Genomic DNA, 26701 nt, shown 5'->3' with positions numbered 1-26701 from the left:
AAAGCATGCAACATCAAGTTTCAAACATGCTAAGATAACTCCTAGTAAGGATTGAGGTCTTCAATGCGAGGTCATCAAGGAATGATAGCTAATCCTTGATTCTTGATTTGAGTCAGAATTACAGGGGACAGAACTCCCCAAAGCAAAGCTTTACTGGAAAGAAGGAATATGTTAAGAATGTCTTTCAGTCTCAGGGAAAATTACACACAGCACTTCGGCTCCACTACTGGAAGTCTTCCATTTGGCAAAAATATGCCTCGGAATTCCCTTGATTTTGTCTGTGGTGGTCTGGGTGATAGCCACTCAAGGTTCAGAATGGCCTTGGATAAGAATTTGAGGTAATTTAGATTTCCTGGCTTTAAGCATTGAGCACTGGGTATGGCATCCGGGGAAACTGTCCTAATTTTCTTTTCCTTGGGGAAGCTCTGAAAAGGGCCTATAAAATTAGTTTTTTCCTTCCATAGAATCTTCTTATTGTGCTTCTTATCTAAATAGGACAATTTCTCCATGGTCCATATGAATCTTGGTTTCACTACTAGGAAAATACTCAAATCAACTAGGCAAACATTTACTGAACACAAAAATTATAGGATACTCAGATAAATGGGAGAAACACAGGTATAATAAAACACAGACACTTCTGAAATTCTAGTTGAGAGAGAGAGAGAGAGAGCGAGAGAGTGTGTGTGTGTGCTGGTCGGGCCCGTGAGAAGGGCACTGGTCAAGCACAGGGGATATATGTAGACAGATGCTATCAGTTTTTAAAAAGAAACATGATAGGCTTTGATGGAAACTTCAAGGACTTGGGCTTCAGAAAGACCCAAATATAATTTGTCGTAAGGGTAATACAGGACAATCTGTTTAATTTTTCTGACCCTGAGTTTCCTCATCTGTAAAATAGAACAATAGCTTCTACTTTTTCAGTTGTGTGATAACTGAGTAAGACAAGGAAAAATGTAGACATTATGAGATATAATATAAACCAAGGTAATTCAAGATTCCATCATTAATAATCAGATATAGTTCCTGGTTGTAGACCAAAAGGGAAGGTCTTCTCCATGGAGGGGGTGGGAAAATGCTAGTCAGTCATCAACAGATGCTTCAAGGTAGAAGGGATTCTTAAGAACTTATCACTTCAGGAAAAAATTGCGTTTATTAAACCACCTTGGGAAAGGGAATGTTTTACTTTGAGCTGGTATAGCTAGGAAATTGCTGTACAATGACCTGGTCCCAGACATTTCCAGGCATGGGGTCTATCACATATGGCTGCTTTATTTTCCTGACTTCACTGTATGACAATGTCCCCTGTAGGGGCAAGTGCCCTAGAGGAGGGAAAGGACTATAACCTCTGCCACCTGCCTCATTGCAGAACTGAAGACACCTAGCAGGAGGGTCTATAGGAAAGACAGACTTGAAGGTGGCAGGGACTGGGCACAGCTCCTAAGAGGAGTTTAGACACAGGGATAAAGGGAGAGCAGTGGAGAGGAAATGAGGAATCTAGGAGGTTATTTTCACTGTGATGTAGAGACTTCAAGTGGAACCAGAATTTGAGCAGCCCTCGTTAAAAAACGGACAGGCCTTCTCAGCACTGGGAGCTGTCACGGATGTCACCGCATGAAGCGAGTAAGGAAAGCTGACAGCTGAGAGGAAAGACTGAGGCAGCCCACAAGTGACATCCCCAGAGAAGTCCCCAAAGCCAGAGGGCTTCAGGGAGTGGCGCAAGGGCAGAGCAAGAGGCAGAAGCTTTAGGGACACGGGGCAGGCGGACCTACTTACTGGTCTACAGCAGTTATCACCCAGCTGCACACACTGCGCCGTTCAAGGAGCTGGGGGTGGGAAGTCAGAGTAGCTGCTGCAGTGCCCGCCTCCTGGTCGGGGACGCACAGACGGACGAACGCCCACAGTGAGGATACAGAGGCAATGCCACAGCGAAGGCCCGCGGAACGTATCCAGTGAGGATCCAGCAAGACGTGCCTAAATCTGTTAGGGGAAATCCAGGGAGGCTTCCCCGATGAGGCGGCACTGAAGTGGAGACTTGAAAAGTAGGAGTCCTTCCAGAGAGAGAGCAGGAAGAAGGCCAACAGAGAGATAAAGGAGGAGGAAGAAGAGAAGACAGCAACCCACGAGGGAACAAGGCGGGTTCCCAGAGGAGTGAGCTGCCCTCTGTGGCGTGATGAGTGTGGGTGGTCCTGGGAGGTGATTCTGGCCGGCCTGCTAAATAGGGGTCAAGTCATCATGGGTTACGCTTGGGAGCTAAGATTTATTCCGTGGGCATTTGTAGCATGAGGGTAACTTAAGAACCGTTGTGCCTTGAAATGCTCCCTCAGCAGTGAGACTCCAGCCCCGTTCTGGGAGCCGGGAGGGACGGTGGCACACCAAGGGGCACTTTGGGTCCTCATGCAACAGAGGTGAGTTCCCCCCACCCCCAGGAATGTGGCAATGTCTGGAGACATTTTCACAACTTGTGGCAGGAGGAGTGCTGGCCCTGGCACCTAGTGAATGCACACCAGGGACATGCTACAGTGCACAGGACAGGCCTCACCATGAATTGCCCAGACCCAAGTATAAATAGTGCTGAGGCCGTGAAGCCGTGGCATGGAGAGCAGACCTAACTGTAGAAGGAGTCTTGCTCTTTAGTGCCCTTTCAGCAACTCTGCTAGGCATTTACAAGAGCGGAACATCTGTATTTTCCTGCATTTTCTGTATCTTCCTGATTGCTTTTGCTCTTGTTAAAGCTCCCTGCACTCGGCCTTCATAGGGCAAATCATAATGTGTGATTTTGTAATTATTACATTCACATATACTATACAATACATAGTTTGTGTGATCTTTAATGCCTGCCTCCCTTACTAGACTAAGAGTTCCATGAGTAAAAGGTCATCTTGTCTGTCTCAGACACCAGCAATAATACCTGGCTTCTAGTTAGCACTCAGTAAGACATATTAATAAGTGGAGAGTTCTGGTGGGGGTGCAGAGAAGTTGAGACATGCAAAGCTGCTACACCCCAAATCTAAACTGGGCCTGCTGGGAGAGGGCCACAGTGGCATAGAGAGAGTGGGTCAGTCTTCACCCTGTGACTTTAAAGCTGACCCGAGCTTAAGGCTTCAAGCAAGAATGGCCTTCCTGCCCAGGCAGATGGGCTGGCTGCCTCTGGGGTGCCTCTCCCACTCAGCCCGGATACCGAGCTAAGGAGCTGGTGCTTTCAGACCAGGGAATTCCTGCCAGTCCTGCAGGCTCCCTCCCATCGTCCCACACACAGCTCTCAGCCACTTGACAAAGCGGTCTGCAGAAGCCTGCCTGCAGGTTGCCGGAGAGAAAGGGAACAGCAGCAAGTGAGACATGCAGGCCGCCCAGCAATGACCACGCCGCAGAGAAGGTCCTGGACCGTGCTCATTGCAGCGCTAGTCACGATAGCCAGACACAGAAAGAACCCAAGTGCTCATCAGTACATGAATGAGTAAGAAAATCCTGCTATTTGTGACACTATGGATGAACCTGGAGGACACGAGGTGCCATAAGTGACGTAAGCCAGTCACAGAAGGAAAATACTGCATGAGTCCGTTTACACGGGGTATCTAAAATCATCAGTCATAGAAGCAGAGAACAAATGGTTGCCAGGGACTGAGGGCTGGGGGCAATGGGGAATTGTTCAATTGCTTCAGTCTTGCTAGATGAGTAAGTTTCAGAGATCTGCTGTACAACAGAGTGGCTATAATTACAATACAGTATATTATGCAATTCAAAATGTATGGAGAGGGCAGATCTCATGTTAAGTGTCCTTACTATAAAAAACAAACAAACCAAACACACGTGCACACACACACACACACACACACAAAGGGACACAAGGAGACTCTGTTACCCGGATTGTGGTGATGGTTTCATGGCTGTTGCATATGTCCAGACTTCTCAAATTGTACACATTAAATGTGCATAATTCTTTGTATATCAGTTACACCTCAATAAAGCTGTTAAAAAAAAGAGGCTTTATGGTCAGATTGACATGGGATGGAGAAAGAGCTGGGAACCTCCATGGCTGATTATGTATTCAAGAGCGGCATTTACCTCAACTCTGGAGAGATGTGGATGAGACTGGGGCAATAGTAAAAATGTCCTTATGCTTTCCCAAAGGCTGCCCTGTTGAGCTGACAGCTTTGCCACCAAGAGCTGGATGAAATAAAATAATGTGTCCTATCTGGAATACTGGAAATACTACATAAAATTAAAGAGGAAAATCACAGAAAAAAATCTTAACATTAAAAATCAAGGAATTTTCATCTCTGAAAAGACACGGTTTTCCCCCAATTCACACTTTCCCTAGCTGACATTTAATTTTTTTTCAACAACCTTAATGAAAGGATCATAATACAGAAGACATTTCAGCAAATAGTTTTTTGTATTATATTTGAGATATTAATTTCATTCGGTCTCCTGATTTATTTAAATTCAGTGTAGTTTCCTTCTGTTCTAAAAGGGTGAATCTATTTCTTCCAAGCACATTCCCATGTTCTGGCACGTAAATTGGGCATTGTTGTGTGCTATCGAGGAAAACACAAAGCCACATACAGATGTTGCTATCAAAGATACTTATGGAAGAGAAATTAATTCTAGAGAAATCAGCAGACCTCAAGCTGGGGTGACTTGCTTGAGGCCAGCTTGCCTTCCTTTCTTAGGACTGGCAGAAACAGAGCAGGAAGTACTGATCAGTCAGTCCTTCCAGCAAGAATCCTCTATCCTCTTTCAGTATGACTCACGGACTCTGGGAATGCATCCCAAATTTCAGTAGTGGGGTCTGGGAGCTGCAGAATACCATGGCTAAAGAATGAATTGCAACTAATGAGGAAAGGTGTCTCCACAGCTGTGGAAGGGGTGAACCAAGGATACACAAAATAGGAACAACAACAAAATCCTTTTTAGCCTGAAAAATGAAGCAAGAGAAAATCAGGGGAAGTAAGTTTTGATTGCATCCACTGCCCAGAGAGAAAACAGCAAAACAGTTTAATTTTGAATTCTTCTTAGTCTTCTAACGAGGCAACATTTCCAGAGAAAAATAAATTGCTGATAAAAATCACGGGGCCTTGGGTAAATCCAGAAAACATGAAGTCTGGGGAAGATGTGATTACAATTGACAGCAGAGATGAGAGACTTCAAAGTCCTGTGTGCACCCCGGTTGACTAATTGCTGATTTTGGAGGGGGGTGGTATGATTTGTTATATTTAGAAGATGTTTGGAAACCATGAGAATTTTAACAAGATACCTCATGCACGTGCATGGCTGCTGTAGTCCAACTGCTTTAAGATTGTTTGGACATATTTCGAGGAGGAAACTATGGGAAAACTAGATGTTAACTTCCAAACATGAGAAGCACTGCCTTTAGAACAGTGATTCCCAAACTGTAGTTATTCAAGCATCATTTTCCTGATTTTTGCTGTATTCCAGAGTCTGCTTACTCTTCATCATTTAAAATTTTCTTCATATTTTTTCATTAAACTTTGTACTTTAAAGGAAACACCATATCAATAACTTAAATGTCCTAAAGAGAAAGTAAATGTAAAAATAAATACAATGAAAATGAGACCTTATTGAATTTGCACTAAATACTATTGTAGCAGAAAGCTCTGAGCCTGTTCTTTGTTAAAAGAATTTTGTTGAACACTGAGCCCTTCTCCTTGGGTTTATCAGAAAGACTGTGGGAATTGGCAGAGGGGCCACTGCTTCTCTCTCACTGCGAGATTTAAGTTTATTTCTGCTGTGTCCTGATGGCAACTGCCACCCCACCCCACACTTTGGGAAATGTTCCTTTAGAACAGAGAAGAGACTTGCCTACGTGCTCCAGAAAGCCAGCCGAGAACCAAGGGATAGAAACTTGCAAAAGGCATGCGATAGGTCAGCATAAGCAAGCCACCTCTACAGCGGCATTACCAGTGAGAGGAAGAGGTGACCTTAAAAGGTCATGAGAGGATATGATTACAGATGGCAGCGTGAGAGACTGTATATCAATGATACCTTAAAAAAAAGAAAAAGGTCATGAGAATCCAAAAGGCAAATCCTTAGAGAAAGGAAATAGACTAATGGCTGTCGGTGGCTGGGAGGGAGGGATGGGGAATGGGGAATGACTGGTGGTGGCTGTGGGGTTTCTCTTTGGGATGATGAAAATATTCTGGAATTAGAAAAGGGTCACTGTTGCATAACCTACCTTTTGAGTATATTTTTAAAAATCATTGGATTGCACATGTTAAGTGGTAAAATGTATGATATGTGAATTGTATCTCAATTCAAAGGCAATGAGTGCTCCTTGATGCTGTTGGTCTCTGTGCCCATCTGCCAGGGATGCCGAGGGACAGTCACATGACCTCTACATTGCCTGCTCATTGCAGAATCTATACTTATTTAGCACAGACTTTGGTAGGGCTACAGGACACTTTAACTGACCTCTTCATTAGGCTGTACATCATTAGCCATTTCCTTATGTTATCTTTTTTTTTTCACGATAGCATACTATCTTGTTTCTCTGCCTGACATGTCTTCCCCAAAAGAGCCTCTCCTGGGTGTGGCATAGATACCACATGCTCCAGACTCTTGGGTTTGAATCCACGCTACACTATTCACTAGTTGTGTGGCCCTGTGAAAATTATTTCACCTACCTCTGCTTCGCCCTCTGTAAAATGGCGACAAAAATATTTCCTCCATGCTGTTGCAAATGGCATGATTTCCTTCTTTAATAACACTGAATCATATTCCATTGTGTGTATTCCATGCCATACTTTCTTTACCCATTCATCTGTCGATTGACATTTAGGTGGTTTCCATATCTTGGCTATTGTGATTAATGTCACAGTGGACATGGGAGTGTGGATTTGAGACCCATGGCTTTCAATTCCTCTGATTCATACCCAGAAAGGGGATTGCTGGATATTATGATAGTTCTATTTTTAATTTTTTGAGAAACCTGTACACTGTTTTGCATAGTGGAAGCACCAATTTACATTTCCACTAACAGGGCACACAAGGGTTCCCTTTTCTCTGTATCCCTTGCCAACATGGATGAAACTGAAGGATATTAACAAATAATATCAGGCGCAGAAGGAGAAGTACCAAATGTCAGGAGTCCAAGTTTCCACTGTACCTGATGAATAAGTTCTGGTGATCTACTGTACAGCATGTGCCTGTAGTTAAAAATACTGTGTTGAATCCTTAAAACTTTACTAAGAGGGTAGATCTTATGTTAAGTGGTCTTCATATGCATGCACACCCACACATACACACCACCGCCCCTGCAGACTTGGGAGAGAAGTGAAGTCGTGAGGTAGGGGGGGTGTTGGAATGACGCCGCTCCGCAGTTCTCATCACTGCTCAGGGAAGTTACTGCTGGAGCTGCTGTTCAGCCTCCTGAGTTCCTGCCTTCACTCGCCTTGTGCTCATTCACTTGTTTCCCACAGGTAGACTCCTTTCCTCTAGAGACCGCCACTCCTTCTCATACCAGCTTCCAAATCACTCTCTGCCCTTTCCAAACCTCTACTGGCTATCTTTCCACTTCCCATAGGTACCTCCAGTTTAACTCACATGAAGTAGAATTCATGGTCTCTTTTCCTGATCCAAATATGTCCTTATTTTGCCTTTTAGAGCTGCTTTGTATTGAGCAGAATACCAGTCCCCAGGCTAAGATGTAGTTTTCATGAATTATTGCATTTCATATTTACAAGTTTATGTGCTATTATTTTTCTGTTGTATATATGAGGAAATGGAGGATCAAAGGGGCTAAGTAACTTGCCCAAGAATACTCAGATTGGAAAGGTGTTTACAGGGCTTGAATGCAGGTCCATTCAACTCAAAGGCCAGTCGTCCTTGTTACTTCACCATACTGTCCTCTAGACCTTCAGGACTGGCAGAACTTTCCATGTATCTCCCAAACTAAATACATCAGTTTTCTTTGATTCCTCCCATTTTCTCATCACATGCTATTATTCAACAACCTGTCCATTTTACCTTGAAGAATATTCCTCAAATCTCTTCCTTCTTCTCCATTTCCAAAGCCATTTTCTTTGCTTCTGAGCTCCTACTAGGAACCCTCCATCCAATCTTTACTTCATGTTGCTGTAAAGGTAATCTTTGAAAATCCAGATCTAATTGTGCCATTGCCCTGCTGAAGGGCCTTCTAAAATATCCTTGATATTTTATACTATTATACTATTATGTTATTTTACTCCTCTTGCTTGCTCTTTGAGCCTAGGCTATGAAGTATATGCTGGATGTCTTCTTGGAAAGGAGAGCAAAACAATTACTCCTGGCAGTAGAGCAAAGGCTGAGCTTCAAACTAGACAGACCCACGTTGAACTCCAACTCTGCTTTTCATAAACTAAATGAACTTGGGCAGGTCACTTAACTCTGAACCTTAGTTTCACCATAATTATAACAAATAGCATTTTATGACCTCATTCCCAGGGGTTTGGAGATATTTAGACATGATAATGCATGTGAACAAGGTAATATACTTAGACAAGACAGAATGTAAAGTGCTTATCATATAATAAGCTCTCCTGACCTCTCTTTCTCTGAGCTCGCTTCAATCCTAATCCTACTGGCTCTACTTTGGAATTATATCCAGTTCTTACCTCCAGCTGCTATATCACCTTAGGTCAAGCTACCATTATCTCCCACCCAAATCAATCCAATGGCCTCTTAACTGGTTTTCCTTGTTTCTGCCCCCAGTATCCACCTTATTTCTGATCTGAACACAACAGCCAGAGATAACCTGTCAAAATGTAAATTGGATCATGTTATTCCTATGCTCAAAATCCTCCAGTGGATTCTCCTCTCACTCCGAGTAGTAGGCAAGGACTTTGAAATGGCCTCTAGCTCCCCCTGTCCTTCCTGACTTGCACCCACCCGCATACCCTGAGATCCTGTCCACCCTTCTCCCCAGGGCACGCTCCTGGCCCAGAACCTTTGCACTTGCATTTCCTCTGCCTGGATGGATCTTTACTCTCCCCTGCCCCCTGCCCCGATGCTTCACTGCCACTTATAAGTCAATGCTCAGAAGTCACTCTCAGTCATGCCATCCTGATCACCTGTTTAAACTTGGAATCCCCATCTCTCCCTCTCTGTTGTTGCTTTAATATTTGTTGACATGTTATATAATTTATTTATTGTCTGTCTCTCCCGACAAAGATGGAGTTTCCAAGACAACAAGCAGTTTTGTCTATTTTGTTCACCACTGAGTTGTAGTGTGTAACACAGTGTGTGGCACGTGGTTGGCCTTCAATAAAACCTTCCTAATGAATAAATAAATAAATGAATGAACGAATTCCAGCAGACTAAGCAAAATGGCAAAGCACAGAGTGTGGAAGGACATGGTCCATTCAGGATGCTGAGGGCAGATCAATGTGATCAGAGTCGAATGCATGTAGGTGAGGGTTAGGTCTCTCTCCTTCCTTTCCCAGAAGACATCTTGAAGGGGCTGTAAATACCCTATGCCTCCATTTTCTTACCTCTCCACCTGCTTGGCCCGGCTCCTGGGTCTCTTCTGCCACTTTCCCTCCACTACTGATAACCTCCAGGCCAATGATTCCAGGGACTCCTTATCATCTTATTCAACCTTTGGGCTTGATTTGCCACGTTGCCTGCCCCCTCCCACTTGGATCACAATTTCCCCTTGATTCTGTTACACGATGCTTCTCTCGGTTTTCTTCTAACCTCTCTGGATGCCTCCTTTCTATCTCTTGCAGGCTAATCCTGTCCTATTCACCCATACAATATTTGAGTTTGTAAAGTTCCATTCTAGGTTCTCTCTCCTGCCAATTCTACCATCTTCCTACTCTATTTGATCCACTCCTTTTCTTCAATAACCACCTACACTGAGGTGACTCCCGATGGGTAGCTTTGACTCATACAGACCTCCAGACTGACTGGCCCTTTATGTCCCACAGGAACTTAACTCACATGCTCCTTTTTTAAAACACATGTGGCTTTCCCTCCCCCAGCAAACCTACTCACTGGACTCCTCAGACCCTAGCCTTTCATGTCTCTTTAGCTAAGAATGCTCTTACCTCCCCCCCTTTGCCCAGAAAAGCCCCTCTCATCATCCAGAAATCAGCTCAATTGCCACTTCAACAGGGAGAACTTCCTGACTTTCTAAGTGGGTCAAATCTCCCATTACATCACCTACCTTTTTTTCATGGCATTTACCACAATTATTATTTTGTATTTGTTTGTGTAACTATTTAAGAAAGGTTTGATTCCTACCCTCCTGCTACAGTAAACTATAGGCAGGAGTCACGTTATCTGTACGTACCCTTGCACCCCTAAACCTAGCACAGTGCCTGACAATGGTTAGGTGCCCAATACATATCCACTGTTTACATTCTAGTAATAAAAATAATTATAATTACAAATTCTTGAGTATCAGGCATTGAGCTATGCTTGACATTTTTGTCCCATTGAACCTTTTGATATACTTTGAGTTCCCATCATTGTGTTTATACATATATATTTACATATACTAATATACAATATTCATAATATGTATTACATAGTATGTATATATTATATAGCTATACATACATATGGCATATATATATATATTTTTAATTTTGTTATCATTAATCCACAATTACATGAAGAACATTATGTTTACTAGGCTCCCTCCTTCACCAAGTCCCCCCAACATACCCCTTCACAGTCACTGTCCATCTGTGTAGTAAGATGCTGTAAAGTCACTACTTGTCTTCTCTGTGTTGCACAGCCCTCCCTGTGCCCCCCCAAACTATACATGCTAATTGTAATGCCCTCTTTCTTTTTCCCCGCCCTTATCCCTCCCTTCCTCCCATCCTCCCCAGTCCCTTTCCCTTTGGTAACTGTTAGTCCATTCTTGGGTTCTGTGATTCTGCTGCTGTTCTGTTCCTTCAGTTTTCCTTTGTTCTTATACTCCACATATGAGTGAAATCATTTGGTACTTGTCTTTCTCCGCATGGATTATTTCACTGAGCACAATACCCTCTAGCTCCATCCATGTTGCTGCGAATGGTAGGATATGTTTTTTTCTTATGGCTCAATAATATTCCATTGTGTATATGTACCACCTCTTCTTTATCCATTCACCTACTAATGGACATTTAAGTCACTTCCATATCTTGGCTATTGTAAATAGTGCAGCGATAAACATAGGGGTGCATCTGTCTTTTTCAAACTGGAGTGCTCCATTCTTTTATTTTTTTGAGAGGGCATCTCTCATATTTATTGATCAAATGGTTGTTAACAACAATAAAATTCCGTATAGGGAATTCAATGCTCAATGCACAATCATTAATCCACCTGAAGCCTAATTCTCGTCAGTCTCCAATCTTCTGAAGCATAACAAACAAGTTCTTATATGGTGAACAAATTCTTACATAGTAAATAAGTTCTTACATGGTGAACAGTACAAGGGCAGTCATCACAGAAACTTTTGGTTTTGATCACGCATTATGAACTATAAACAATCAGGTCAAATATGAATATTTGATTTTTATACTTGATTTATATGTGAATCCCACATTTCTCCCTTATTATTATTATCATTATTATTTTTAATAAAATGCTGAAGTGGTAGGTAGATGCAAGATAAAGGTAGAAAACATAATTTAGTGTTGTAAGAGAGCAAATGTAGATGATCAGGTGTGTGCCTGTAGACTAAGTGTTAATCCAAGCTAGACAAGGGCAATAAAACATCCACAGATGCAGAAGATTTCTCTCAAAAGAGGGGGGGTGAGGTTCTAAGCCTCACCTCTGTTGATCCCCAATTTCTCACCTGATGGCCCCCCTGCGACTGTGCCTGTCTTAGGTTGTTCCTCCCTTGAGGAATCTTACCCGTCTCTGGCTAACCAGTCATCTTCCGGGGCCATACAGGGAAATGTAAAGTTGGTAAGTGAGAGAGAAGCAATATTCTTTGAAAAGGTTAGCTTTTTACTTCTTTGCAGATTTATGTCCTGTGGCTTCTGGGCCCAGCATTTGTCTTGAGGTATCTTTACCACTTGGAAGAATTATGAAACTCGGTAAATTCGATATGAGGCACGAATTCTATTTAAGGGTTGTAATTAGGAAGGAACAAGAAAAGCTATAGAAGTAGCAGGCGGAAGAAAACATGGGAAGATTGATTATTTCTTTGACATATCTTCTTGTAGAGTAACTTCAGCATGTATAGGTTTTAAACTACTAATTGAATTGCGCACACACATTAACATAATAGGAATACAGTTACATAACCAAAGCAGACCTGTAATAACCAGCCATCTCCAGTGAAACCAAGAAAACCAGTTAGGCACCCTAGGCATTTGTGAAAATTTATCAATGATATGATGGATATTCTCCAACTGAACTTGAACAGTCTGAGAGAAATCAGACAAATTAAAACAACCCATTCCTGGGAACTGTTCACATCCCATATGTTCTTTTAACAGTAGATACTCTGTAGTTGTAAGATTTTGGAGCGCTACAACTTGCACTTCTCCTAATTCTTGTTTGAGTTCCAACAGTATAGATCCAGTCAAATTTGTTGTTTTACTGTATGCACAGGCCAGCTTAGATATCTCCTTCTTCATTCCCATGGCAAGTCCAGGAAACGGTGGGATGAGTGCATCTACAGCTGTAGCAGTGCATGGATCTTTGTTGGGGTTTTTTGATGATCATCTTCTGGCATGAGTCTTCCAGAGAGTGCAGATGTTGGAAGTTCTTTTTCATATCGTATCTTAGTTCATTTTCGGGGTAGCCCAATTAGGCTTTGATCCTCTGTATAAACACAAACAGACCCTTTGCCTACACTTTTATATGCCCTTTATACCCTTGTGTAGAACTCGTTGGAGGTTACCACACAGGAACTGCTTTTTTTTTTTAAGAGAAAGGAATATCATCAGAAAAAATGTACCTCCATAGCCGATCATCTGACACCCTTTAAGTGATCAAAATTAACGATATTTAAAGCATGCATTAATCATGGATTTACAGTTAATTTTATCCTATCAGGGAGTAATCCCACTTTTCTTTCTTTCTTTTTCTTTATTATCATTAATCTACACTTACATGAAGAATATTATGTTTACTAGGCGCTCCCCTATACCAGGTCCCCCGTATAATCCCCTTTACAGTCACTGTCCATCAGCATAGCAAAATGTTATAGAATCACTACTTGCCCTCTCTGTGCTGTACAGCCCTCCCCTTTCTCCCACTCCCCCATTATGCATGCTAATCTTAAAACTCCCCTTCTTCTTCCCCCCCCTTATCCCTCCCTACCCACCCATTCTCCCCAGTCCCTTTCCCTTTGGTACCTGTTAGTCCATTCTTGAGTTCTGTGATTCCGCTGCTGTTTTGTTCCTTCAGTTTTTCCTTTGTTCTTATATTCCACAGATAAGTGAAATCATTTGGTATTTCTCTTTCTCCACTTGGCTTGTTTCACTGAGCATAATAACCTCCAGCTCCATCCATGTTGCTGCAAATGGTTGGATTCGCCCTTTTCTTATGGCTGAGTAGTATTCCATTGTGTATATGTACCACATCTTCTTTATCCATTCATCTATCGATGGACATTTAGGTTGCTTCCAATTCTGGGCTATTGTAAATAGTGCTGCCATAAACATAGGGGTGCACTGATCTTTCTCATACTTGATTGCTGCATTCTTAGGGTAAATTCCTAGGAGTGCAATTCCTGGGTCAAATGGTAGGTCTGTTTTGAGCATTTTGATGTACCTCCATACTGCTTTCCACAATGGTTGAACTAACTTACATTCCCACCAGCAGTGTAGGAGGGTTCCCCTTTCTCCACAGCCTCGCCAACATTTGTTGTTGTTTGTCTTTTGGATGGCAGCCATCCTTACTGGTGTGAGGTGATACCTCATTGTAGTTTTAATTTGCATTTCTCTGATAATTAGCGATGTGGAGCATCTTTTCATGTGTCTGTTGGCCATCTGTATTTCTTTTTTGGAGAACTGTCTGTTCAGTTCCTCTGCCCATTTTTTAATTGGGTTATTTGTTTTATGTTTGTTGAGGCATGTGAGCTCTTTATATATATTGGACGTCAAGCCTTTATTGGATCTGTCATTTACAGATATATTCTCCCACACTGTAGGGTTCCTTTTTGTTCTATTGATGGTGTCTTTTGCTGTACAGAAGCTTTTCAGCTTAATATAGTCCCACTTGTTCATTTTTGCTGTTGTTTTCCTTGCCCGGGGAGATATGTTCAAGAAGAGGTCACTCATGTTTATGTCTAAGAGGTTTTTGCCTATGTTTTCTTCCAAGAGTTTAATGGTTTCATGACTTACATTCAGGTCTTTGATCCATTTTGAGTTTACTTTTGTATATGGGGTTAGACAATGGTCCAGTTTCATTCTCCTACATGTAGCTGTCCAGTTTTGCCAGCACCATCTGTTGAAGAGACTCATTTTGCCATTGTATGTCCATGGCTCCTTTATCAAATATTAATTGACCATATATGTCTGGGTTAATGTCTGGATTCTCTAGTCTGTTCCATTGGTCTGTGGCTCTGCTCTTGTGCCAGTACCAAATTGTCTTGATTACTATGGCTTTATAGTAGAGCTTGAAGTTGGGGAGTGAGATCCCCCCTACTTTATTCTTCTTTCTCAGGATTGCGTTGGCTATTCGGGGTCTTTGGTGTTTCCATATGAATTTTTGAAGTATTTGTTCCAGTTCATTGAAGAATGTTGCTGGTAATTTGATAGGGATTGCATCAAATCTGTATATTGCTTTGGGCAGGATGGCCATTTTGACGATATTAATTCTTCCTAGCCACGAGCATGGGATGAGTTTCCATTTGTTAGTGTCCCCTTTAATTTCTCTTAAGAATGACTTGTAGTTTTCAGAGTATAAGTCTTTCACTTCTTTGGTTAGGTTTATTCCTAGGTATTTTATTCTTTTTGATGCTATTGTGAATGGAGTTGTTTTCCTGATTTCTCTTTCTGTTGGTTCATTGTTAGTGTATAGGAAAGCCACAGATTTCTGTGTGTTAATTTTGTATTCTGCAACTTTGCTGTATTCCGATATCAGTTCTAGTAGTTTTGGGGTGGAGTCTTTAGGGTTTTTTATGTACAGTATCATGTCATCTGCAAATAGTGACAGTTTAACTTCTTCTTTACCAGTCTGGATTCCTTGTATTTCCTTGTTTTGTCTGATTGCCATGGCTAGGACCTCCAGTACTATGTTAAATAACACTGGGGAGAGAGGGCACCCTGTCTAGTTCCCGATCTGAGAGGAAAACCTTTCAGCTTCTCGCTGTTCAGTATGATGTTGGCTGTGGGTTTATCATAAATGGACTTTATTATGTTGAGGTACTTGCCCTCTATTCCCATTTTGCTGAGAGTTTTTATCATGAATGGATGTTGAATTTTGTCAAATGCTTTATCAGCATCTATGGAGATGATCATGTGGTTTTTGTCTTTCTTTTTGTTGATGTGGTGGATGATGTTGATGGATTTTCGAATGTTGTACCATCCTTGCATCCCTGGGATGAATCCCAATTGGTCATGGTGTACGATCCTTTTGATGTATTTTTTAATTCGGTTTGCTAATATTTTGTTGAGTATTTTTGCATCTACGTTCATCAGGGATATTGGTCTGTAGTTTTCTTTTTTGGTGGCGTCTTTGCCTGGTTTTGGTATTAGGGTGATGTTGGCTTCATAGAATGAGTTTGGGAATATTCCCTCCTCTTCTATTTTTTGGAAAACTTTAAGGAGAATGGGTACGATGACTTCCTTGTAAGTCTGATAAAATTCCGAGGTTAATCCATCTGGCCCGGGGGTTTTGTTCTTGGGTAGCTTTTTGATTACTGCTTCAATTTCGTTGCTGGTAATTGGTCTGTTTAGATTTTCTGTTTCTTTCTGGGTCAGTCTTGGAAGGTTGTATTTTTCTAGGAAGTTGTCCATTTCTCCTAGGTTTCCCAGCTTGTTAACATATAGGTTTTCATAGTATTCTCTAAGAATTCTTTGTATTTCTGTGGGGTCCGTCGTGATTTTTCCTTTCTCGTTTCTGATTCTGTTGATTTGTATTGACTCTCTTTTCCTCTTAATAAGTCTGGCTAGAGGCTTATCTATTTTGTTTATTTTCTCAAAGAACCAGCTCTTGGTTTCATTGATTTTTTCTATTGTTTTATTCTACTCAATTTTATTTAATTCTTCTCTGATCTTTATTATGTCCCTCCTTCTGCTGACCTTATGTCTCATTTGTTTTTCTTTTTCCAATTTCAATAATTGTGACATTAGACCATTCATTTGGGATTGTTCTTCCTTCTTTAAATATGCCTGGATTGCTATATATTTTCCTCTTATGACTGCTTTTGCTGTGTCCCACAGTAGTTGGGGCTTTGTTTTGTTGTTGTCATTTGTTTCCATGTATTGCTGGATCTCCATTTTGATTTGGTCATTGATCCACTGATTATTTAGGAGCGTGTTGTTAAGCCTTCATGTGTTTGTGAGCCTTTTTGCTTTCTTTGTACAGTTTATTTCTAGTTTTATGCCTTTGTGGTCTGAAAAGTTGGTTGGTAGGATTTCAAACTTTTGAATTTACTGAGGCTCTTTTTGTGGCCTCGTATGTGCTCTATTCTGGAGAATGTTCCATGTGCACTTGAGAAGAATGTGTATCCTGTTGCTTTTGGATGTAGAGCTCTGTAGATGTCTATTAGGTCCATTTGCTCCACTGTGTTGTTCAGTGCTTCCGTGTCCTTACTTATTTTCTGCCCAGTGGATCTATCCTTTGGGGTGAGTGGTGTGTTGAAGTCTCCCAGAAAGAATGCATTGCATTCTATTTCCTCCTTTAGTTCTGTTAGTATTTGTTTCAGATATGTTGGTGCTCCTGTATTGGGTGCATATATATTTATAATGATTATATCCTCTTGTTGGACTGAGCCCTTTATCATTATGTAATGTCCTTCTTTATCTTTTGTTACTTTCTTTATTTTCAAGTCTATTTTGTCTGATACTAGTATTGCAACACCTGCTTTTTTCTCTCTGCTGTTTGCATGATATATCTTTTTCCATCCCTTGACTTTAAGTCTGTGCATGTCTTTGGGTTTGAGGTGAGTCTCTTATAAGCAGCATATGGATGGGTCTTGCTTTTTTATCCATTCTATTACTCTGTGTCTTTTGATTGGTGCATTCAGTCCATTTAAATTTAGGGTGATTATTGAAAGGTATGTACTTATTGCCATTGCAGGCTTTAAGTTTGTGGTTACCAAAGGTTCAGGGTTAGCTTCTTTACCATCTTACTGTCTAATTTAACTTGCTTGTTGAGCTATTATAAACACGGTCTGATGATTCTTTATTTCTCTCCCTTCTTATTCCTCCTCCTCCCTTATTCATATGTTGGGTGTTTTGTTCTATGCTCTTTTTAGGAGTGCTCCCATCTAGAGCAGTCCCTGTAAGATGCCCTGTAGAGGTGGTTTGTGGGAGGCAAATTCCCTCACCTTTTGCTTGTCTGGGAATTGTTTAATCCCTCCTTCATATTTAAATGATAATCATGCTGGATACAGTATTCTTGGTTCAAGGCCCTTCTGTTTCATTGCATTAAGTATATAATGCCATTCTCTTCTGGACTGTAGGGTTTCTGTTGAGAAGTCTGATGACAGTCTGATGGGTTTTCCTTTGTAGGTGGCCTTTTTGTTCTCTCTGGCTGCCTTTAATACTTTGTCCTTGTCTTTGATCTTTGCCATTTTAATTATTATGTGTCTTAGTGTTGCCCTCCTTGGATCCCTTGTCATGGGAGTTCTGTGTACCTCTGTGGTCTGAGAGGCCATTTCCTCCCCCAGTTTGGGGAAGTTTTCAGCAATTATTTCTTCAAGGACACTTTCTATCCCTTTTTCTCTCTCTTCTTCTTCTGGTACCCCTATAATGGGGACATTGTTCTGTTTTGATTGGTCACTCAGCTCTCTTAGAATTCTTTCATTCCTGGAGATCCTTTTATCTCTCTCTGCATCAGCTTCTCTGCATTCCTGTTCTCTGTTTTCTAGCCCATTAATGGTCTCTTGCATCTTATCCATTCTGTTTTGAAGTCCTTCCAGAGCTTGTTTTATTTCCGTATTCTCCTTCCTTAGTTCTTGCATATTTCTCTGCAAGTCGATCAGCATGGTTATGACTTTTGTTTTGAATTCTTTTTCAGGAAGACTGGTTTAATCTATCTCCCCAGGTTCCTTCTCAGGGGAAGATGTAGCAGATGCCGAAGCTGTCTGGGTTAGTCTTGTCTGGATCAAATTTTTTTGCCTTTTCATGTTGACAGGTGCTATTGACTGTCAGCTGGGAGGGCCAAACTTTCCACTTGCTACTGGCCTTTCTTTACTGGGACAACTGCGACCCCTAGTGGCTTGTGTTGGGCAATTGCGTGTAGACTGGGTCTTTGTGTCTTGCCAGGCCAGTATCGAGGAAGCTCCCTTGCTGTGGATGTGGCCAGCCTCAGGCTGCTTCACTGCTGTGGCAGCGCCCTGGAGGGGTAATGGATGGGGGGCTATTTAGCTGTTTACCTCCATGAGGGGTCTCAGAGCTGTTTCCCAGGGGGTTACTGTGCCCGGGTTTCCCTGGAATTTCCAGCTGCTGGACTGAGACCTGGGTTGTTTCCATCCAGCTGTTGCGTTCCTGTTCCTTTAAGACTTTCAAAAAGCACTCGCTTTTCTTTGTCACAGGGGCATCAGCTTCACGACCCGTTCAGAGGTCTTGCTGCCCTGTTTCCCTAGTTTCCAGCCCTCCACACATGCACTGTGTCTGCACTCTGGTGCAGATGGCTGGGGCTGGGTGTTCAGCAGTCCTGGGCTTCCTCTCCCTCCCTGCTCCGACTCCTCTCTTCCTGCCGGGAGCTGGGGTGGGGGGCACTCAGGTCCCGCCTGGCCGGGCTTGTATCTTACCCCTTTCACCAGGCACTGGGCTCTTGCAGGTGTGGATATAGTCTGGCTGTTGTCCTGTGTCTTCTGGTCTCTCTTTTAGGATTAGTTGTATTTGTTGTATTTTCAAAAATATATATGTTTTTGGGAGGAGATTCCCACTGTCCTACTCACACCGCCATCTTGGTTTCACCCCCCGGAGTGCTGCACTCTTAGGGTAAATTCCTAGAAGCGGAATTCCTGGGTCAAACGGTATTTCTCTTTTGAGCATTCTGAGGAACCTCCATACTGCTTTCCACAATGGTTGAACTAATTTACATTCCCACCAGCAGTGTAGGAGGGTTCCCCTTTCTCCACAACCTCACCAACATTTGTTGTTGTTTGTCTTTTCGATGATGGCGATCCTTACTGGTGTGAGGTGATATCTCATTGTGGTTTTAATTTGCATTTCTCTGATGACAAGCGATGTGGAGCATCTTTTCATGTGCCTGTTGGCCCTCTGGATTTCTTCTTTAGAGAACTGTCTATTCTGCTCCTCTGCCCATTTTTTAATTGGATTATTTGCTTTCTGTTTGTTGAGGCATGTGAGCTCTTTATATATTTTGGATGTCAATCCTTTATCGGATCTGTCATTTATGAATATGTTCTCCCATACTGTAGGATACCTTTTTGTTCTATTGATGGTGTTCTTTGCTGTACAGAAGCTTTTTAGCTTGATATAGTCCCACTTGTTCATTGTTGCCTTTGTTTCCCTTGCCCGGGGAGATATGTTCATGAAGAAGTCACTCATGTTTATGTTCATGAGATTTTTGCCTATGTTTTTTTCTAAGAGTTTTATGGTTTTATGACTTACATGCAGGTCTTTCATCCATTTGGAGTTTACTTTTGTGTATAGGGTTAGACAGTGATCCAGTTTCATTCTCTTACATGTAGCTGTCCAGTTTTGCCAGCACCATCTGTTGAAGAGACTGTCGTTTCCCCATTGTATGTCCATGGCTCCTTTATTGTATATTAATTGGCCATATATGTTTGGGTTAATCTCTGGAGTCTCTATTCTGTTCCACTGGTCTGTGGCTCTGTTCTTGTGCCAGTACCAAATTGTCTTGATTACTGTGGCTTTGTAGTAGAGCTTGAAGTTGGGAGCAGATCCCCCCCACTTTACACTTCCTTCTCAGGATTGGTTTGGCTATTTGGGGTCTTTGGTGGTTCCATATGAATTTTTGAACTTTTTGTTCCAGTTCATTGAAGAATGCTGTTGGTAATTTGATAGGGATTGCATCAAATCTGTATATTGCTTTGGGCAGGATGGCCATTTTGACGATATTAATTCTTCCTAGCCAAGAGCATGGGATGAGTTTCCATTTGTTAATGACCTCTTTAATTTCTCTTAAAAGTGTCTTGTAGTTTTCAGGGTATAGGTCTTTCATTTCCTTGGTTAGCTTTATTCCTAGGTATTTTATTCTTTTTGATGCTATTGTGAATGCAATTGTTTTCCTAATTTCTCTTTCTATTGGTTCATTGTTAGTGTATAGGAAAGCCACAGATTTCTGTGTGTTAATTTTGTATCCTGCAACTTTGCTGAATTCTGATATCAGTTCTTGTAGTTTTGGGGTGTAGTCTTTAGGTTTTTTTATGTACAATATCATGTGATCTGCAAATAGTGGCAATTTATCTTCTTCTTTACCAATCTTGATTACTTGTATTTCTTTGTTTTGTCTGATTGCCGTGGCTAGGACCTCCAGTACTATGTCAAATAACAGTGGGGAGAGTGGGCATCCCTGTCTTGTTCCTGATCTCAGAGGAAAAGCTTTCAGCTTCTCGCTGTTCAGTATGATGTTGGCTGTGGGTTTATGATATATGGCCTTTATTATGTTGAGGTACTTGCCCTCTATGCCCATTTTGTTGAGAGTTTTTATCATGAATGGATGTTGAATTTTGTCAAATGCTTTTTCAGCATCTATGGAGATGATCATGTGGTTTTTGTCTTTCTTTTTGTTGATGTGGTGGATGATGTTGATGGATTTTTGAATGTTGTACCATCCTTGCATCCCTGGGATGAATCCCACTTGGTCATGGTGTATGATCCTCTTGATGTAGTTTTGAATTCGGTTTGCTAATATTTTGTTGTGTATTTTTGCATCTACGTTCATCAGGGATATTGGTCTGTAGTTTTCTTTTTTGGTGGGAGTCTTTGCCTGGTTTTGGTATTAGGGTGATGTTGGCTTCATAGAATGAGTTTGGGAGTATTCCCTCCTCTTCTATTTCTTGGAAAACTTCAAGGAGAATGGGTATTAGATCTTCCCTGTATGTCTGATAAAATTCTGAGGTTAATCCATCTGGCCCGGGGGTTTTGTTCTTGGGTAGCTTTTTGATTACTGCTTCAATTTCGTTGCTGGTAATTGGTCTGTTTAGATTTTCTGTTTCTTTCTGGGTCAGTCTTGGAAGGTTGTACTTTTCTAGGAAGTTGACCATTTCTCCTAGGTTTTCCAGCTTTTCAGCATACAGGTTTTCATAGTATTCTCTAATAATTCTTTGTATTTCTGTGGGGTCCGTCGTGATTTTTCCTTTTTCGTTTCTGATTCTGTTGATGTGTGTTGACTCTCTTTTTCTCTTAATAAGTCTGGCTAGAGGCTTATCTATTTTGTTTATTTTCTCAAAAAACCAGCCCTTGCTTTCATTGATTTTTTCTATTGTTTTATTCTTCTCAATTTTATTTATTTCCTCTCTGATCTTTATTATGTCCCTCCTTCTGCTGACCTTAGGCCTCATTTGTTCTTCTTTTTCCGATTTTGATAATTGTGACATTAGACCATTCATTTGGGATTGCTCTTCCTTTTTTAAATATGCTTGGATTGCTATATACTTTCCTCTTAAGACTGCTTTTGCTGCGTCCCACAGAAGTTGGGGCTTAGTGTTGTTGTTGTCATTTGTTTCCATGTATTGCTGGATCTCCATTTTGATTTGGTCATTGATCCATTGATTATTTAGGAGCGTGTTGTTAAGCCTCCATGTGTTTGTGAGCCTTTTTGCTTTCTTTGTACAGTTTATTTCTAGTTTTATGCCTTTGTGGTCTGAAAAGTTGGTTGGTAGGATTTCAATCTTTTGGAATTTACTGAGGCTCTTTTTGTGGCCTAGTATGTGGTCTATTCTGGAGAATGTTCCATGTGCACTTGAGAAGAATGTGTATCCTGTTGCTTTTGGATGTAGAGTTCTGTAGTTGTCTATTAGGTCCCTCTGCTCTACTGTGTTGTTCAGTGCTTCCATGTCCTTACTTATTTTCTGCCCGGTGGATCTATCCTTTGGGGTGAGTGGTGTGTTGAAGTCTCTAGAATGAATGCATTGCAGTCTATTTCCCCCTTTAGTTCTGTTAGTATTTGTTTCACATATGCTGGTGCTCCTGTGTTGGGTGCATATATATTTAGAATGGTTATATCCTCTTGTTTGACTGAGCCCTTTATCATTATGTAGTGTCCTTCTTTATCTCTTTTTACTTTCTTTGTTTTGAAGTCTATTTTGTCTGATATTAGTACTGCAACCACTGCTTTCTTCTCTCTGTTTTTTGCCTGAAATATGTTTTTCCATCCCTTGACTTTTAGTCTGTGCATGTCTTTGGGTTTGAGGTGAGTTTCTTGTAAGCAGCATATGGATGTGTCTTGCTTTTTTATCCATTCTATTACTCTGTGTCTTTTGATTGGTGCATTCAGTCCATTAACATTTAGGGTGACTATTGAAAGATATGTACTTATTGCCATTGCAGGCTTTAAATTCGTGGTTACGAAAGGTTCAAGGTTAGCCTCTTTAGTATCTTACTGCCTAACTTAGCTCGCCTATTGAGCTGTTATATACACTGTGTGGAGATTCTTTTCTTCTCTCCCTTCTTATTCCTCCTCCTCCATTCTTCTTATGTTGGGTGTTTTGTTCTGTGTTCTTTCTAGGAGTGCTCCCATCTAGGGCAGTCCCTGTAAGATGTCCTGTAGAGGTGGTTTGTGGGAAGCAAATTCCCTCAGCTTTTGTTTGTCTGGGAATTGTTTAATTCCACCATCATATTTGAATGATAGTCGTGCTGGATACAGTATCCTTGGTTCAAGGCCCTTCTGTTTCATTGCATTAAATATATCATGCCATTCTCTTCTGGCCTGTAGGGTTTCTGTTGAGAAGTCTGATGTTAGCCTGATGGGTTTTCCTTTATAGGTGACCTTTTTCTCTCTAGCTGCCTTTAAAACTCTTTCCTTGTCCTTGATCTTTGCCATTTTAATTATTATGTGTCTTGGTGTTGTCCTCCTTGGATCCTTTCTGTTGGGGGTTCTGTGTATTTCCGTGGTCTGTTCGATTATTTCCTCCCCCAGTTTGGGGAAGTTTTCAGCAATTATTTCTTCCAAGATACTTTCCATCCCTTTTCCTCTCTCTTCTTCTTCTGGAACCCCTATAATATGGATATTGTTCCTTTTGGATTGGTCACACAGTTCTCTTAATATTGTTTCATTCCTGTAGATCCTTTTGTCTCTATGTCAGCTTGTATGCGTTCCTGTTCTCTGGTTTCAATTCCATCAATGGCCTCTTGCATCCTATCCATTCTGCTTATAAACCCTTCCAGAGTTTGTTTCATTTCTGTAATCTCCTTTCTGGCATCTGTGATCTACCTCCAGACTTCATCCCTTATCTCTTGCGTATTTCTCTGCATCTCTGTCAGCATGTTTATGATTTTTATTCTGAATTCTTTTTCAGGGAGACTGGTTAGGTCTGCCTCTGCAGATCCTTTCTCAGGTGTTGTTTGAACTATCTTGGACTGGACTAAATTTTTTTGCCTTTTCATGGTGATAGTGGTGACTGTATGCAGGTTGCTGGTGTGTCAGCTGGGAGAAGAAAGTCCTTTCCTGCTTGCTGGATGCCTTGCCCTTCTCCACTGCCTGTGATGGTTACCCACACTCCTGGAGCAGCCACCGGGTGAGTCCCCTAAGCTGCTGTGGTCGGGGTCTCCGTCAGAGCAGCATGGAGCCTTGCAGGGAGTGGCAGGCATGCCAGGTGTGCTCTTCCGTGCTAGCAGCACCCCTGCTGGGCAGCTGGGCAGCACCAGTGGCCTTTGGGTCTGGCCCAGGCGGCTGTGCGTTGGGCTGGGATTCCGGTCGCCTGCTCGGAGCGCACCTGCTCCCTCTGGCTCTGCTGCAGGTGTGCGTGGGCCTCTCCTGTGCGGGCCTCTAGTGGGCTCCTCTGGCTTCACTGCCGCCGGTGCGCGTGAGCCATGCCCAGGCTGTTCGGTCTCGCTGCTTCAGGCTCGCACAAGCCTCTCCCAGTCCCGTCTGGTGCTGTTGGCACACGGATCTGCTCCCGGTCCCTTCCGGCGCTGCCATCCCTAGCACGTGCTGCCACTCTCCCGCTACTGGGCCAGTGTGTCGGGGTCCATGCCCGTTGGAGGAACGACTGGCAGGCTGCTTAGTGCCATGAGGGGCTTCAGAGCTGCGCTGCCTCCCCGGGGTTTAGGGCACCTAAGTTTCCCCAGGATTCCCAGGTGCTGGTTAAATGTGCCAGGACAGCTTCATCCAGCTATGGGGTCCCTGTCTCTTTAAGACTTGCAGAAAGCACTCGCTTTTCTTTTGTCTCAGGGGCGCCAGTTGCAGGGACCTGCCCACAGGTTTTGCTTTTCCGTTTCTCTAATATCCAGCACCCCGTGCACCTTGTGTCTGCATTCCGGGTGTGGATTTCTAGAGCTGGTTGTTTAGCAGTCCTGGGCTTTCACTCCCTTCCCATTCCAACTCCTTTCTTCCCGCCGGCCGGGTTTTGGGGTGGGGTAGCGTTCAGGTCCTGCCTGGCCACGACTTGTATCTTACCCCCTTCATGCGATGTTGAGTTCTCACAGATGTAGATGTATCCTGGCTGTTGTAGTGCATCCACTGGTGTCTCTTTTAGGAATAGTTGTATTTATTGTATTTTCATAAATATATATGTTTTGGGGAGGAGATTTCCTCTGAACTACTCACGCTGCCATCTTCCCGTGATCCGCCCATATGGCACATATTTTAACAGGAATATATATTATAATTATTCTATGTATAAATATCTTGTTTTTAAAATGAGGAAATTGAGAGTTAGCAAAATTAAGTATCTATCTCAATGTGCCCAGTCTCCTTTCTCCACCCAAGTCCTGTATAGAAAACATATATTAGAGAGTGCAAATATTTTCCAGGTATTATCAGCTTAATAATTTATGCATTTAAGTTAGGCTATTTTGCATGACATGGATACATATATATTTGGATCATATAATTAGTGTGGAGAGAATTTTGGGTGAATTTTTTTTAATGTGGCCCATCCTCTCTATCAAAATAGCTGTCACCTCTGGCTTTCACACTGGTCCAGGACCACATGGTTGCTATTGCCCATTTGGAAATCCTATTTCACTCTGGACAAGGAGCTTCAGACTCACCGTCATCATTGGAATGATGCATGTCCAGCCTCCTGACATCCTCCAGCCAGATATCCTTACTCAGGGAAGAATCAGCATCACCAAAGATACTTCCAAGTAGCCAGGATTTAGAGGTACTGAGGTTGAAGAGAGAGGTTAAAGGACGGCGGATTCTCTTTTTCTTTCTAAATATTCTGGGGAGAAATTAAAGTAGCATGTGACTAATGAATAGCAGCTTCAAACTGGAAAATTTAGTGAAAGTGATTTAAAGCGCAGAGCTCATCTCCATAACCCAGGTCCACAAAGCTAATTTCACTTATTCCCTCCATTAATTCCACAGAAATTTCTTAAGTTTCTATGTGCGCCAGGCACTTGGATCAATGTCAAGGATATTGAGATAAAAGACAAAACCTTGTTTTGTAACATCTTTCTACGTTGATAGATATTAACTGCTTTAGAGGGAGTGAGGATTTAATAATATGGGTAATAACTGTTGAATCACTGTGCTGTATGTTTGAAACCAATATAAGATTATGTATCAACGATACTTCAATTTAAAAAAATAGACAAAACCTTATGTAAAAAAAATCCACAATCTTATACAGGAGAAAGACAAGCAGAGTGCAGATCTCTATAGAGCTTATTCTGTATAAGAATGTATCAGAGCATCTCTATAATGCTCTCATAGAGCTTATTCTGTGCCAAGGGTCTTTATTACTGGTTTCATATAGTAACTCCCATTATCCTCAGACTGCCCTGTGAGGTAGGTACTATTGTTATCCCACTTTTCAGATCAGGAAACAGGTTAAGTAACGTGTCTGAGGTCAGGCAGCTAGTAAGTGACATTATGGGGAGGCAAGCCCAGCAGTCTGGCTCCACAGCCCCCGTTCTGGGTCACTGTGCTATGTGGGGGGCGTGTGTTCTGGCAGAATTAACTGGAGGCTGTTCCCAGAGCACCAGGAGGGGCATTGCTAACAGGAAGTCAAGGGAGGCTTTCTGGGATAGGAGAGCACCGGGCTCCATAGGGCCATCAGGTCTACTCATGCAAGAACAAGCCAGTCTTATATTAGGAGATGCTGGAAAGGTAAAAAGAAGGCAGATATTGAAGAACCTTGGATGTTATGTGAAGAATATGGGATTTGAAGGTAGGGAAAAGGGAGACATTGCAGTATGTCGGGGGAAGGAGGCAGTGCTGATGTGATCTGGTTTGCATTTCTGAATGATCTGGACTACTCACTGCCCCCAACCTGCTCCCCCCGCACACACTCCCAACAATCTGTCCTCTATATCGTAGTCAGTGTTATCTTGCTAGGGATAAATTTGATGATTTGCCAGTGATTCCTCTTCATCTACAGAATAAAGCCCAAACTCCCCAGGCCTGGGACTTAGCCCATCTATTCAGGCCCTGCACCTGTGCTCTGTCTTCTCTTGCAGAGCCGTCCTTGCCCACCCTAAGC

At 42.1% G+C, this 26701-nt stretch overlaps 1 protein-coding gene across 3 annotated transcripts in view; it reads right to left on the bottom strand.

Moving 5' to 3' along the window:
- Positions 1-26701, bottom strand: part of TMEM71 (transmembrane protein 71) — a 44271-nt gene that overhangs the window by 12134 nt on the left and 5436 nt on the right. For all 3 annotated transcript variants that reach the window (XM_036890541.2, XM_036890539.2, XM_057497734.1), the window contains exon 5: positions 25266-25438. In XM_036890541.2, coding sequence (XP_036746436.2) covers positions 25266-25438 — 173 coding nt within the window. The remainder of the gene's footprint in view (positions 1-25265; positions 25439-26701) is intronic.

This window comes from Manis pentadactyla, chromosome 3 (genome assembly GCF_030020395.1).
Source record: "Manis pentadactyla isolate mManPen7 chromosome 3, mManPen7.hap1, whole genome shotgun sequence".
Classification (NCBI taxonomy): Eukaryota; Metazoa; Chordata; class Mammalia; order Pholidota; family Manidae; genus Manis; species Manis pentadactyla.
Note: the sequence above shows the minus strand (reverse complement) of the source record. Positions and strands in the feature narration are given on the sequence as shown.